The sequence below is a fragment of the Onychostoma macrolepis genome, chromosome 15, assembly GCF_012432095.1.
Source record: "Onychostoma macrolepis isolate SWU-2019 chromosome 15, ASM1243209v1, whole genome shotgun sequence".
Classification (NCBI taxonomy): domain Eukaryota; kingdom Metazoa; phylum Chordata; class Actinopteri; order Cypriniformes; family Cyprinidae; genus Onychostoma; species Onychostoma macrolepis.
The window spans coordinates 14,593,325-14,608,549 of record NC_081169.1 but is presented as its reverse complement, the minus strand read 5'-3'; the positions used below and the strand labels follow the sequence as shown (position 1 = coordinate 14,608,549).

The 15,225-nt window shown below is 35.4% G+C and overlaps 2 protein-coding genes across 8 annotated transcripts; both read right to left on the bottom strand.

Annotated features, from left to right (window-relative positions):
• Window positions 1-110: 110 nt before the first annotated feature.
• Window positions 111-9,203, bottom strand: gkup (glucuronokinase with putative uridyl pyrophosphorylase). Of its 3 annotated transcripts, none has more exons than XM_058799623.1 (23): window positions 8,193-9,203; window positions 7,866-7,972; window positions 7,725-7,769; window positions 7,390-7,543; window positions 6,448-6,519; window positions 6,084-6,172; window positions 5,015-5,171; window positions 4,852-4,929; window positions 4,236-4,327; window positions 4,051-4,156; window positions 3,890-3,969; window positions 3,718-3,786; window positions 3,558-3,618; window positions 3,439-3,455; window positions 3,159-3,216; window positions 2,979-3,071; window positions 2,836-2,896; window positions 2,358-2,471; window positions 2,224-2,281; window positions 1,844-1,912; window positions 1,650-1,713; window positions 1,426-1,497; window positions 111-917 (listed from the first exon to the last, which is right to left on the bottom strand). In XM_058799623.1, exons 1-23 carry the CDS (start codon window positions 8,247-8,249, stop codon window positions 831-833), a joined length of 1,860 nt encoding a protein of 619 aa, XP_058655606.1. In that variant the 5' UTR covers window positions 8,250-9,203; the 3' UTR covers window positions 111-830. The 3 variants fall into 3 exon arrangements, with proteins under 3 accessions (XP_058655606.1, XP_058655608.1, XP_058655607.1); XM_058799625.1 differs by lacking the exon at window positions 8,193-9,203 and adding an exon at window positions 6,698-6,741 and having other exon boundaries at window positions 7,725-7,762; XM_058799624.1 differs by lacking the exon at window positions 8,193-9,203 and having other exon boundaries at window positions 7,725-7,762.
• A 137-nt stretch (window positions 9,204-9,340) lies between these two features.
• On the bottom strand, window positions 9,341-13,729 carry usf1 (upstream transcription factor 1). Of its 5 annotated transcripts, none has more exons than XM_058799626.1 (11): window positions 13,590-13,729; window positions 13,077-13,143; window positions 12,934-12,983; window positions 12,675-12,820; window positions 12,270-12,380; window positions 12,031-12,181; window positions 11,806-11,893; window positions 10,644-10,702; window positions 10,468-10,562; window positions 10,258-10,386; window positions 9,341-9,906 (listed from the first exon to the last, which is right to left on the bottom strand). In XM_058799626.1, the coding sequence occupies exons 1-11, from the start codon at window positions 13,687-13,689 to the stop codon at window positions 9,817-9,819; spliced, it is 1,086 nt and encodes a 361-aa protein (XP_058655609.1). In that variant the 5' UTR covers window positions 13,690-13,729; the 3' UTR covers window positions 9,341-9,816. The 5 variants fall into 5 exon arrangements, with proteins under 5 accessions (XP_058655609.1, XP_058655610.1, XP_058655613.1 ...); XM_058799627.1 differs by having other exon boundaries at window positions 12,705-12,820; XM_058799630.1 differs by having other exon boundaries at window positions 11,839-11,893; window positions 12,705-12,820.
• Between the last annotated feature and the right edge of the window lie 1,496 nt (window positions 13,730-15,225).

The following is a 15,225-nucleotide window of genomic DNA, read 5'->3' as shown; positions in this document are numbered from 1 at the left end:
TTGACACTAACCTGCTTTAATTAGCCTAATTTACCTAAAAGTCTAAAGCTGTAAGGCAAATGAACAAAATAACTACCTTTTATAGTATTGTATTTCAATAGCTACTAATGTAAAGTGAGTCAAAGGATTTATTTGATTAATTAACATATTGACATAAATATGATAAAATTGGAGAAATTTCCTGGTAGTGTTGACTAATAATATATAGATTTAATTAAATAACTCCATTCACAATCACGTCTACTGGAATAAAAACTTTCAGCTCTGCACAAAAATGTCTTTACAACACAAGAACAGGATGGGTGTGAAAGGCTACCAATGCAAAGTCAATTGTTTCTCATTTCTATCCAAAACATACAACAATTGGAGCCCCACCTCCTGCTAAACAATGACCTGTGATAAATGAGTCTGAAATAGGAAAACAGTGGCGAGTTCAAAACTGAAGACAAATTTAAAAGGAATAGTTCTCCCAAAAATGAAAAGTCTGTCATTATTTACTTATCCTCAAGTCATTTCAAATCTCTGTATGACTTACTGTTTGTCCTTCTTGAGGAGAAAAGAAAATATTTTGAAGAATATTAGTAACCAAAAAAAAAATGAAATAAAAATTGGTTACCATTGATTTTCATCATATGGACAAAAAAAAAAAAAAAAAAGTAAAATATATTTTTTATGTTGCACAGAAGAAAATCATACATGTTTGGAATGACATGAGATTTTTTTTTATCTTTTATTTTTGAACCATCTCTTCAAAGAATGTTCCTCTAGCAGAGTCTTTAAAAGCAAACATCTTTTTAGCAAACAAACAATTAAATCTTTTCACTGAGTGTTCAGTTATGACTCTGCACTGATGGGTCATAAGGCACAATAAGACAAAACACACATCCAGCCTCTTGGAAAGCCCTCTTCATCTCCACCTAGTGGTAAAACATAATAAAGATTAATATATTATGACAAAAAATGTATGTGTATAATGTGCAACATTCATTGATAATAGCAAGAAATGTTTCTTGGGCGCCAGATCAGCCTATTAGAATGATTTCTGAAGAATCATGTGACATTACATTTAAAATACATTAAACTAGTAAACAGTTATTTAATATTTCATGATTACTGTTTCTGTATTTTTAATCCAGAGATTTCTTTTAAAAACAATTTTAAAATCCCACCAAACTCAAACATGTATATTCAAGTGTATATTTATGTTTGATATAATTGCATTCATAATGCCAAAATAATATAAAAAATTTAAATTCTAAGCCAAATACATTAAAATGGTTTACTGAGCAAAAATATTGAAGTGTGAATGTTGCCATAGAAACAATTTCCAATAGCACATGATCTCCGAGTAGAATTTCTACAGTAGGTTGTTTCCTCCTAATTACGTAATTCACACATAATGTAAATTATTATGATCCACCGTACCAGCCGCTCAGGGTCCATACACAATCCAACCACAGCACCACCACTGCCAGGCAATTTGACTGCAGATCCAAACTACACAGACAACAAAGAATCATTCAGATGTGCTGCTTGTTTTCTGTAAGTCATATTAACTCTAATGCCATTAGTAAAGAAATTCATGGAATAACTCAGGTATCAGTTATGTGATCATCGTTAGGAAACAATGCATTGACGCATTTATTTACCTGTCTCGCAAGCTGTACCATTTTCAAATTTCCAGGGCCCAAACAGTCGTCAGTATACACTGACCTGATGAACAAATTGCAACCTCAACAGTGGCATTTTTGGCTATTTATAAATTAAACAGTTTTTTACAAAAATGCTGTCAAACGTCTATGCAGCTTTGTATGAGAATTTGATGGATGGACTAGCATCATACCGCCGTAGCTCAAAGTTTTCATCCATGAGCTGTGCAAGTCTGGGCCAGTCTTTACACTGAAAGGCAGCCCTGCATACAGTAAGAGAAGCATCTTTTTCATTGACCACTTTTTATCCCGAATGAACAGTAAGGCTGATGATACACAGGGCAACTTTTTGAGCAATGTTGCTGTCAGCAGGCAACCAGGTGAGACACAGGGCCCACAACCGATCTAAAGTATCCAGGTAGAAATTTGTTACCCATTTTCAATGGGAAAGTGCCCAAACAAAATTGCTCAAAAAAGTTGCCCCATGTATCATCAGCCTAAAGCTACAAGAGCTATTACAGCATGAAAAGTATAACACAGTTACTGAAGGGCAAATGCTCAAAGATAAACCTACCTGGCTTGATCTGTGAGTTCAGCAAATGATTTCATAGCTTCAACAACAGTAGATTCACCTGTTCAGAAAGGAGACGACTTATGAAAGGTTTCTTTACAATTAGTACATAAACCAGGACATGAAGTAGGACTTACCGTTCAACCAGCGCTGTCTAACATTACTGTGAATCCGTCCAGAATCACTTGGATCACCCAAATAGGCTAGCCAAAACAAGGGAAGTTCGCTCATGTCCAAGGGAATGTACTCTCCTATAGAAATTAATATTTTGACATATAGTAAAGCCTCTTAAAATTCAAGTTTCTATTGCTGTACAAATACAGTACCGTTTTCAACTTTGAAAATAATTAGTAAGTGATTTCTGAAACATCATGTGACACTGAAGACTGGAGTAATGGCAGGAATAAATTACATTTTAAAATATTTTCAAACAGAAAAGACTTCTTTCTTAAATAAATGTATCCCTGGTGAGCAGAAAAGGCTTCATTCCAATACATAAAAAGTCTACCAACCCCAACCCCACACTTTTGAATGATGAACATCCCAGGTTTATATTCAGTAATGAAAAAAGTTATTTATATTGCCCAGAAAAATATTTAGGTTCAAAAACAGTACCATAACCCCTCTTATCCATCAGCTGTTTGTTGAAGTCCATGTAAACCAAGCCTTCATAGACCTATTAGAAAGTTAATAGAGACAATCATGTTCCACGCAGTGCAAGTCAAATTGATGAGTCAAATTAATATGAATGTACATACCTGCACAACTCTATCCTGTAGACCAGCCGTGATGAACAGCTCATCAGTCTCTACATTGAGGATGAAGTTGGCTCTGATTGGTTTAGGAAGATCCTGTCCCAGGATAAAATGTAGCTAATAGTTTATTTCAACATAAAAAAGTTATGAATGAAATCACTCATTGGCAAATGCTGAACATACGTTGTCTGTGATGTTGTAGAACTTCATCAGGCACTTCAAGGTGGCAGACACAATCGCACTACACAGAAAACACCCAAAAGGTAATGTTACAATATTAACATTTTATCCTAATAACAGTGTTTCAAACCAAACATCCACGTCCAAGTTCAAACGCCAAGTGTACTGAAACTTGAATAATATCATACATTATGTTAGACTGTAAATCAAAAAGGGCATGAATGAGCTTGGGAGAAACTGACTGTTAATGTTTATTTAGGTTTGTAGTCAATGTTCAACTCACCTACTGCCGGCTAAACCCTAGAAGTCAAAAGAAACGTAGTACAAAGTTATTTCATCAAAATAAACTCTCAGAACTTCAACTCTAAATAAACAACTGCAAATAATATGAATAAGTCTCACCACTTGCCGAGGAATGTTTGTGTCATACTTGAGAGTAAAATTCTGCTTGGACAGAGCAATGCTGTTAGCATAAAATAAACATTAGTCAGTGTCTTAACAGAAAAAGGTGAATTTTCATTTCATGCCAACTTATGATTACAATTGTATGGCAGCATCTCACCCTTGTTCAGAGCAGAACTGGTAAAACTTTTTACAGGTGGCTTGTAGAAGTCTCAGACCTCCCAAATACCTGGAAGACAATTGATTACAACAATATATGTTGTACCACAAACCTTCTGCAAACCATCTCCAAAGCAAAGTAATAAAAATCAGACACAAATGATTGGTCAAACCCTTCTTTCCGGCTGATCCGAAAAAGATCCTGCATGCTTCCAAATTCCGTGGGATCGTTCAGAGGATGAGGTAGAAGGACCTTGATAAAATTAACGAGATAAGTGAAGAGCAGTGCTTTCCTCGTGTCCTTGATATCTTATCTCAATCTGTAGTTATTTACCAGAGTCTGGCTCTCCATGAGCGTGACCTCAGCCCAGAAGTTAGTGATAGACATAGCAATGGTTTTCCCATTGAAACCATCAGAGGGGTTCCCCATGAGTCCAACCCTGTGAGTCAACACACAGACCTATGTATAGTGATGAAAAGTAGGCATTTGTGGATACTAGCTAATGTGTTCTGCCTGACCTGGCATATGAGCGGCATGTAATGGGTTTAGATGGGGACAGCTGCTGCTTTGAAGAATAGTGTGCAAGCCATTTTGTGTAATCAGACAGACCCTGTAAAAACAGATGTTAAAATGCTCAACGTGAATTAATACAAAATTTATGTATAGAATAATGTGGTATACACTATTGTTCAAACTTTTTTTAAATTCAATGATGCATTAAATTCATCAAAAGTGTTATTTATAATATTACAAAAGTTTTGTATTTCAAATAAATGCTGTCCTTTAGAACTTTCTATTCATCAAAGAATCCTGGGTGAAAAAAACGCATCACATTTTCACCAAAAATAATAAGCAGAACAACTGCGTTCAATGTTGATGATAATAAACGTTTCTGAGCACCAAATCAGCATATTAGAATGATTTCAGAATGATTTATTATGTGACACTGAAGACTGGAGTCAAATGAAGACTTTTGATCAAAAAAAAAAAGAAAAGAAAAATGCAGCCTTGGTGAGCATAAGAGACTTCTTTGTAAACATATTAAACATCTTACAGACTCCCAAGCTTACATGTCACACATATATCATGTAAATATATAAAATTAACCCAAAATAATGCTACACTTGTACCCACCACTTGTCCAATTAGTTGAAATCCTGTTGGTAACTTCATCCCATAAACAGGAACTTTCTCCTCATTTATAAGCCATTCCTACAAACAGTAAACATCTAAAGTCACACAAAACAAAGGCCTGATGCTTTACATCTTTAAATTCAAAGATACATTAAACACTGACCCAAAACTTGCCAAAAGTTCTATCATTAACGTCTAGGTGTTGAATGAGAAATTCAGAGATGTATGGTAAGGAATCTTTGCGCAGGCAGTAGAAAACAACACTGGCCAGACGAGAAGCGGTGATGCCCTCTTGAGGCTTCTCAAGGAATTGCATGACCCTGGTGACAACAGGTTTATTAGTGGCTTGTAGCGAATACTTAAACCAGCATGTTCAATCCTTCTCCTGAAGGACCACTGTCCTGCAGAGTTTAGCTCCAAAACCAATTAAACACACCTGAACCAAAGTAGCCAAGGTCTATAGAATTACTAGAATCTTCCAAGCAGGGCCGTCCTTTGGCTTCCAAGTAGGTAAGCTGGAGCTAAACTCTGCAGAATCTCGGCTCTGCAGGACCAGGACACACCTGGCTTAAAAAAAAACTTGTCACTTTTATTTTTAAAGTACATCGATTTTATACATGTGCTTATGTGTATGCTTATGCTTACTTGTATACAGTACAAAACATAAATAAATATTTGTCTGCATTTTTCTGTCACTACTTTATGCATGCTTATATTCAATGGTTATGTATTATGTCTATTTTCTATACCCATCTGTCTACAATTTATAACGCCAAAAATATATTTCCATTCCATGACAAACTGAATAGACTAAACCCTGTTATTTAGAGTACGCGAACCTGCCATGTGACCCTAAATGATAAAAAAAAGAACAAAAATCAAATAAAATAAAGAAAGGAAGAATCTAATAAGCTTGGCTAATTTTATAATCTCTTCCATCAGGCCACTTATAAACATTTCTAATGTCTATTTTAGTTTTTTTTTTTTTTTTAATAACAGTTGTCACTTTGCATTTGGATAATGTCCTGAATACATCTGCCTAAGTGATTTATGATAATGTCCATTTTATGACAAAATTAATGAACAATAAACCCTGCTATTCAGAGCATGTGAAAATGGCTAAATGAAAAAAAAAAAAAAAGATATATAATCTGCTAAGCTTGGCTAATTTTATAATATCATATCAGAAGATATTTCTTCCATGAAAACTACAATAATGTGCCATGTCTCACCGATGGGTGTTTGGACACACTTCAACAATTCCTCTGGTGTAGCTCTTCTCTCCCGACTCCAGCTCATAATATATAGCAAGTTCTCCAGGCTGAAGTATCAAATATAGGTAATGAGAATTAGAATTGAGTAAGAATTAGAACAATTATTTTAACAAGGTAAATGAGTGGATGGAATAGTAATGAGTGAGAGTAAATACAGTTGCGTGTGTGCAGTATGAGCATACAGTAAATGCAGTAATTACTGGGTATGGTGCAAGTGGAAAAGTACAAATCAGTACTGGACCTGGTTGGGTCACTGTGTATGACATCTCACCCACTAAAATAAACTTGTAACAACACAATCAATAGGTCAAGCCTCTCTTACCTTAGATCTGAAAAAGCGAATAACTTGTGCAATATCAAAGTTCTGATCAGCACAAAGCATGTCTCCTGCAATCTGCAAATGCAATATGTAAATTCCCAACTTAAAACAATTTAACATTTAAAAGAATAAGAAACAAACAAAAAAAATTACAATTTGCTGAAAATTACTCGCATTCAGGCCAAGATGTAGATAAGTTTGTTTCTTTATCAGAACAGATTTGGAGAAATTTAGCATTACATCACTTGCTCACCAATGGATCCTCTGCAGTGAATGGGTGCCGTCAGTCCAAAACAGCTAAAAAGGAAAAAAACACCACAATGATGACAATAATCCACATGGCTCCAGCTGCTTGTTTGTATACAAATCCATCATCACAATGTTTAAACCACATCTCAAATCACTGCTTCCAGCTTAAATATGTTTTTTAATAGAGGCTCTAATCTATAATATTGATTTCTCCAATAAAAAAGTCCTCTCGCCTGAATCAGAAAAGAAATATGTACAGATCAACCACCGTTTACAAGCAAAAGCGGTTCAAAACAACGCTAAACAAACATGTTGGTGGATTTTGATGTGGGAGAACGGATGCACTTTTTCACTGGAGGACGCTTTATTATGGATTATGCACTCGTATTTTGGCCACTAAAATACTAAAATACAATCATAATGGCTTTGTGTCTTAAAAAACATATCTTTTCACTTTATAAGGCATTAATTGATAGACTGGAGTTGAGTGGATTATTGTGATATTTTATCAGCTATCTGGACTCTCATTCTTACAGCACCCATTCACTGTAGAGGATCCTGTGGTGAGCAAGTGATTAAATGTTAAGTTTCTCCAATTCAGTTCCAATGAAGAAACAAACTCATCGACATCTGGAATGGCCTGTGGTTTTTTTTTTTTTTTGGTCAAATGGAATAGGTTCTGAAAAAAGCCCATACCACCATGATGTCATCTTGTAGCTGTCGGCTTCGGATGGCCAACTCAAGGTCTGCGACAGCCCCGAGTCTGTCGTCCAAAGTTGTGCTGCCATCATTCACAACATTCTCCACTGGAAAGTCATTTGCTGTTGCCCACCGTTCATAGTGCTTGTATCTGCATTGAATGCAGTTTTGAATCAATATACAATCTTAAGTAAGTTTAATGAGTGCCATTGTGTATCACACACACACTCAAAGGAAACCACATCTCCTTCTCTTATTTACACAAAGGAAAACATAAACATGGGGGGGGACTGGCTGGCATAAATGACAAATGACAGACAATTATGACTTACTTATCAGCATTTGTAACCAGGTAGACTTCACTGAAGAGCTGGCGCCTAAGTGAGAGGGTAAATATTGTGTTGCATAAGTTTTCATGGAAAACATCCTCACATTTATGCTAAAAGTACAAAACAACAAATATAATGACTCACGTGTTGACAGTTTCCCACCAGAAATCCAATATTTTCTTTCCCCCCACTCCAGGTAACAGAGCTTTGGGCACACCGGTCAGATGAGCATACAGACCTGTAACATCAGTCTTGCGATACAGAGACAAGTTAAGTGAAGCTCAGCATTTCATTGCAAACATATTCTTATCCATAGCACACTTTCTCCTTCTCTTTTCTTTCTTGTTTTGAATATAAATTGATAACGTGGCATTAAAGTTACACGAGCGCTGGTTTCAAAATCATTCAAAGTTAAGAAATCATAACAGTTTTTTGCAGCTCACATGAAAACGTTTATATAAGTTGATTTACCTTGATCTGTGTCTCTAAAATCGTGCCATGCCCTGCAACTAAAAGTATGCAAATCATTGTTTTGGCTTATTATTTATTAGAAATGGCAACGCATAAACATTTCATCACAGGGTCTGCGGAAAGTCCATAGTGCAACTAATAACACAGTTACAACCGTGAACTGAATCGCGTCACCGGAAACACTGCAAATCCTTAAAGAGACAGGTTTCTTTGTAATATGGCAAGCCGTGTTAACATTAAACTGTATAAACGAACCCGTATACGTTATCTTAATCACTAGCAAGTATTCCAGTAGTGACTAGATAGTTAGTTAATAGACACAAGAATTGATGGTAACACTTTATTTTGATGGTCACTTTTGAACATTCTGTTGACAATTAGTAACGTTGTACCTACATGTCTACTAACTCTCATTAGAGTATTAGTAGACTGCCTGATTAATATCTGCTAACTCTTTTTTATTTGAGATGGTGTCCCAGACATTCTACTGACTATCAGTAACTTTGCAAGTAATTTATTCTAACCCTAACCCTACCAGTTTACTAACCTAATACTCCTCCAACACTCTGTTGAGAGCTAGTAAGTATGTAGGTGCAATGTTACTTATAGTCAACAGAATGTGTTAAATGGACCATCAAAATAAAGTGTAACCTAGATCTCAAATGTCATTAGTAATAGCTAAAATTTCACTAGTTTTAATTGCTTGTAATGAGTAATACTGACTGGTCAGAATGGCTACTTTATATGTATCAAGTGAAATACACACTAGTATCTAAATCATCATGTCTACTTAATAGGTACTGGGATGCCTAAAAGAGATACTACTAATTAGTAAAAATAGACACGTTAGTTTTAAGGAATAAACATTCAAATGGCTTGCCACAAAGTTCATGATTATAAAGGAAGGTCTAAAAAAGCAAGTCCCTGAAAGGCAGGCCTGCAGTGCTGCATCAGCCTTGATTTTTCAGTTGCCTGATATATGCCATCAAACAAAAATAGAAAAGAACATCTCCAGGAATGGGAGATTGTTTGTATATTTCTGTTAAATACTTAATATTTGGCAACTGAAAAACCCTATTACAACATAACAACACACTTGTGGATGCTGTGATGTTCAACAGATTCAGATCAGAATCTAGAGAATAGCGTAGTGGGAAAATGTGTTATTTATTTCAGTACTCTGCATAGTGAAATCTACTATGACCATGTTGTGAATTGTCAATTAACAGGCAGTTATTTGACATGCTCATTATTCGGATAAATTAAGCTGAAAAACCTGAACTTCAAAAGTATGAAATATATGAAAATGCATTAATAGCACAAAGATTTAACATTTCCACAAAGTTTAGAAGTAACAGTACAAAATAAACAAATTTCTCTGACCTGTCCTGGTACATTAAAAAAATGAATGCTAAATTACATGAAAGTATGAGGGACACAAAAATAAAAATAAAATATGTACATAAGGCAAGATCCCAATGGAGAATCATCACCAGTTTGTTGAATACTGCATTATGCAAGTCCTGCATTGTTCAAAGTTGTTTAAAAACATCAGAAAATCGAGTCTTCTGCACTGAATGTTTTTCAAACTAAATTTCCAAAACCCCAACATCCTTTGAACTCTTCACTGGGGATCTGCACTCGCTGCTGCAACTATGCCATGCTGCCGGAGCTGGCCCCTCAAAATCTGATTCTTAGATTTCCAATCTTCCACCTTTAAAAAAAAAAACAACATAACAAAACAAGAAAACAATCAATGAGAACAAGAAATAAAGTAATGAAGAAGGTGATAAAGACAGACAGGGAAACATAGAGATGGATATAGCCTAAAATTAAGAACTTTTCCAGTTGATATTGGTTTTGCCAATTAATTTTAGGTAACAAATTAGTTTGTAAAACCTCCACCTATGACTGATTTTGAGATTTAATTATGAGCTTAAATTAATTAAATGTTTTCTGTAAAATTTTATTTTCAAGAGAAAGTGAATTATATAGACCTAAATTCTTCTATTAATTTAATCTAGATAATTAAAGTTATCCCTTATTGGTGCAACCAGTAAAATACCTCTTGCCGTAACAGCTGGTTATCCATCTTCAACCTATCAAGGCTGTTCAGTTCATCTCCTAACCGGCTATTACTTTGTCGCAGCTCCTGAATGTAATCGCAGGCCTTTGATAGGATCCCACCCTTACTCTGTAACACACACAACAGCAAAATTAGATATAATCCAGTACTTCCTGCTGCTACAACTATATTCACAAAACTAACAAATACCTGTCCAGTTTTAGTGGAATCAATGGTGCAGTCTGGAATTGTTTTGGAGAGCTGAACAATCCAGTTGTTAATTTTGTCTCTACGTCTTCGCTCAACTGTAAAGCGGTTTGGAAATCATCAATTGCAAATAACTTACACAACTAACTGCAAGTAATGTTCAATTATCTTCCAGTTACCTTCATTGTGCTGAGCTCGCCTTTTCTCATCTCTTGAAGTCCTTGGCCCCTCTGTCTTACTGCAAATATTTATAAAGCATGTTACAACAAATGTTTTTGTTCCTACGCTAATCCATTAATTCAGATGTTCGGTAAACAGCTCATTTACATACACTGTACAGTACACTACAGGTCAAACATTTTAATTGAGATTTTTTTTAAAATTGTGTTTTGAAAAAAGCCTCTTATGCAGACAAAGCTGCATTTATTTGATTAAAATTACAGAAAAAAGTATTAGTTTATAATATTATTACAATTTAAAAAAAACTTTCAGCAACCACTACTCCAGTCCTCAGTGTCATATGATCCTTCAGAAATCATTCTAATACGCTGATTTGGTGCTCACTTATCAATTATTATTGGTACTCAATTATTAATAAAGGTCCTTATTATTATTAGTGTTGAAAATAGTTTTTGCTGCTTAATATTTTTGAGAAAATCAGGATAGATTTTTTTTTTCAAGATTCTTACACGAATAGAAAATTCAAAGCATTTATCTGAAACAGAAATCTTTGGTAATGTTATAAATGTGTTTACTGTCACTTTTGATCAATCTGATGGATCCTTACTGAAAAACTTTTTTTTTTTTCTTTTTTTATATCATTTTCTTTTACCTATATTACCTCAAAGCTTTAAATGGTTCTGTTATCACGGTTTCCAAACAATAAATAAATAAGCAGCACAACTATTTTCATCATAGATAATAATAAGAAATTTTTCTAGAGCAGCAAATCAGCACCTTGGAATGATTTCTGAAGGATCATGTGATGCTGAAAATTCAGCTTTGCCATCACAGGAATAAATTATATTTTAAAATATATTACACTAGAAAGCAGTTTATTCAAATAAATGCAGCCTTGTTGAGCATAAGGGAATTTGTTCAAAAACATCCAAAAAAATGTTAATTATTCCATACTTTTGACTGGCAGTTTTTACAGTTTAATATAAAATAGACTTATGGCATACTTATACTAATATCAAAATAACAAATTGAGTTAATTATTTTTAATTTATTTCTTATTACTCTTTGTGGTTACTAAAATAAGAATGCAAATAAAGATAGCAAAACAGCAATAACTGAAAAGATAAATGTATTAAACGAGGCTGGAAGAAGCAACATTACGCATTGTAAGGTTGTGTACGAGGTGCAATAGACCTCTGGTTGGCTCCAGTAAGGACCTCCTGCGGGGACATCATAACATACAACTGACCTAAAACAAAAGCAGAAAAAACAAATAAACCAAAAACCCAGGCTGTTTTGCAACAGAAGTGATGCACTGTTGTGTATTCATGTACATAATATCAATTGAAATGCATCATTTATGCTAAAAAAGGTTTGATGATGTACCTGCAGGAGCACTTTGACTAAGCAGAGCATCTGAGGCCTGAACGCCAGTCACCATGGTGCCGGCCGCTGCGTCTGAGATAGTAGCAGGGTAATATGTGTAATGAGTTTCTGTGCCATCGCCCTCCAAGCCTTCTGACTGAGAGAAAACAGCCTGAAAAACACAAATTAAATAATAATAATTATGTAAATGTATTTAGGTTCAATTCTATTCATCTATGTCAGGTGAAGCAATTTTCCACCTGCGTAACAGGTTGTGTAGCAGGAAACCCAGTCACTACACTAACAGCTGTTGCACCATCAGTTTGAGCTTCCAGCTGCCCATCTGCGACTTGGATTACGCGATATGTAACCTGAGGAAAATTAAGAGGATAAGTTATGTTATGCAATACAATCTTACACTTGTCTGTAGAAGCTACCTAAAGTGAAAAAAAAAAGAGATGACTGCTAAATCTTTCTTCAGTCGTCATCAGAAAGAACACTCTATGGGAACAATTTAGGCTGGTTTAAACCTGGTATTAACATCTGTCTGGAATGGACAGCACTAAATAACATTGTGAAATTGTTCTCCATTGTCATCACCAGGTGTAAACTGGGCCTAAGTTCTCACTCAGGTTTGAATGTAAGCCTTCCTCCCCATCTCCTACCTGCCCTGAGGGAGGGTACAGCTCCCCTACCTGCCCCCCAGCTCCCTCGGTCTTGAAGAGGTATTTAATCGGCTGCTCCGAGGAGAATGTCGAAGCAGACTGAATAGTTGTGATTGCTGATGGGTCCTCTGCAGTAGCAACTGCCCCTGAGAGAGAGAGAGAGAGAGAGAGAGAAAAAAAAACACACACACACATCAATTCTCAAAACTTATTTAAAAATAAAACTTGCATTACTGCATCGTGCTTAATCTTATAATACCTTCTTCAATGACTGGAACATTGACATCAGGTTCAGAACTTTTCTGTTGTCTAAAAACACAACATTTTACACTGTTGAATATGTAATTAAAATGGTGGTATTACAAATTGTATAGTTTGAATATTTAGTTATTTGTTACAAACCCTTTCATATCCACAGTCAGTGTGTAACTGGTAAAATGTGCTTTCACTCCCAGTTGCTTGATCAAACCTGTACTGGATCCAACAGAGGAAACCAATAATATAAACGTTAGCAGGAAAATACTTATGAAAATGTGAGTGTGTACTTAATAAAATACACATAATAACCGCTATTAACAGAACTGGCCAACAGGAGTCACTTCTTACATTAACACTATGAATGTATATTACACGGTAAATATTTTAAAATAAATAAATATTATATTAGATGCACAAGGATAAATAAATTGTGCATATAAAATGATTTATAATCCATGAAAATGGAGATTATATTTGATTCAGTTGAAAGGATAGCTAGCTAGCTACCAGTGCTATCTGGCAAGCTCAGACGGAAAAAAAAAAAGCATGTTTTAAATGCGCTGCGTACACGAATAAATCACTTGCATCTACATATAGCCATCATAAAGTTGGTGTTTAAATAAGCAAAAGAAATATGTGAATTCATTTATGTCTCACCGTTTACTGTTGTGCCGTCTTGTTTACAACAGAAGCAACCGGAGCGGTTAGTTTGTGCGCATGCGCACAGAGTCGACTCCAATAGGACATCACTGTGCATTGGCACTTGGCCGTAGTAGTATCTATCATCACAGGGTTTTACGGAAGTTGGAACGTGAACTTTTTGGGATAGTTGTAAAAAAAATAATAATAATAAGTTCGATCCCATGGCGGGAGAGCTGACTAACTTAACGTTATGTAGGGAGTACGTTTGTTTGAGTCCAAATATGAGTGTCATCTTCGTTGTCAAATGTATGTCTGATGAAAACGCTAGACGGGGGTTCGATATTGGTCTTCAGAAAAATCCAAATAAAATAACCCCTGAGCTATGCCAGCACAGACGACACTCATTTCGAGTTGTATGGAAATCACATGAAAACATTTTATGATGTTCTTTTTACTGTTTATCAAATAACGATTATTTATAATTTACAGTGTGCGCATAATTATGCAAGCTGATATTCTGATCATAGGTTTTTTTTTTTTTCAAGCACATTTGACCAATTCCAAACCACGTCAGCCTTAATAACTACTATTCATTTTGTATTTAATCATTTATAAGTGAAATATATTTGTCCATGAAAACTTCTTGTATTCGGGTGTGCATAGGAATTAAACAGGTTTTTTTTACAGATAAAATGAGGCAAAAAAGAGATTGACCTCAGACTGAAAAGTCAAAAATTATTAAATGCCTATGAGAAGGATGCAATACTACAACCCAAATTCCGGAAATGTTGGGACGTTTTTAAATTTGAATAAAATGAAAACTAAAAGACTTTAAAATCATATGAGTCAATATTTTATTCACAATAGAACATAGAGAACATAAATGTTTAAACGGAGAAATTTTACACTTTTATCCACTAAATGAGCTAATTTCAAATTCGATGCCTGCTACAGGTCTCAAAAAAGTTGGCACGGGGTCTGAAAAAGCAAGAAATTTTGAAAAGATTCAGCTGGGAGAACATCTAGCAACTAATTAAATTAATTGACATCAGGTCTATAACATGAATAGCTATAAAAGGGATGTCTTAGAGAGGCAGAGTCTCTCAGAAGTAAAGATGGGCAGAGGCTTTCCAATCTGTGAAAGAGTGCATAAAAAGATTGTGTAATACTTTAAAAACAACGTTCCTCAACTTCAAATTGCAAATCTCATCATCTACAGTTCATAACATCATCAAAAGATTCAGAGAAACTGGATAAATCTCTGTGTGTAAGGGACAAGGCCGAAGACCTTTGTTGGATGCCCGTGGTCTTCGGGCCCTCAGACGACACTGCATCACTCATCGGCATGATTCTGTCATTGACATTAATAAATGGGCCCAGGAATACTTCCAGAAACACCTGTGGGTAAACACAATCCGCCGTGCCATCTGCAGATGCCAACTAAAGCTCTATCATGCAAAAAGGAAGCCATGTGAACATGGTCCAGAAGCGCCGTCGTGTCCTGTGGGCCAAGGCTCATTTAAAATGGACTGTTTCAAAGTGGAAAAGTGTTCTATGGTCAGATGAGTCCAAATTTGACATTCTTGTTGGAAATCACGGATGCCGTGTCCTCCAGGCTAAAGAGGAGGGAGACCTTTCAGCGTGTCATCAG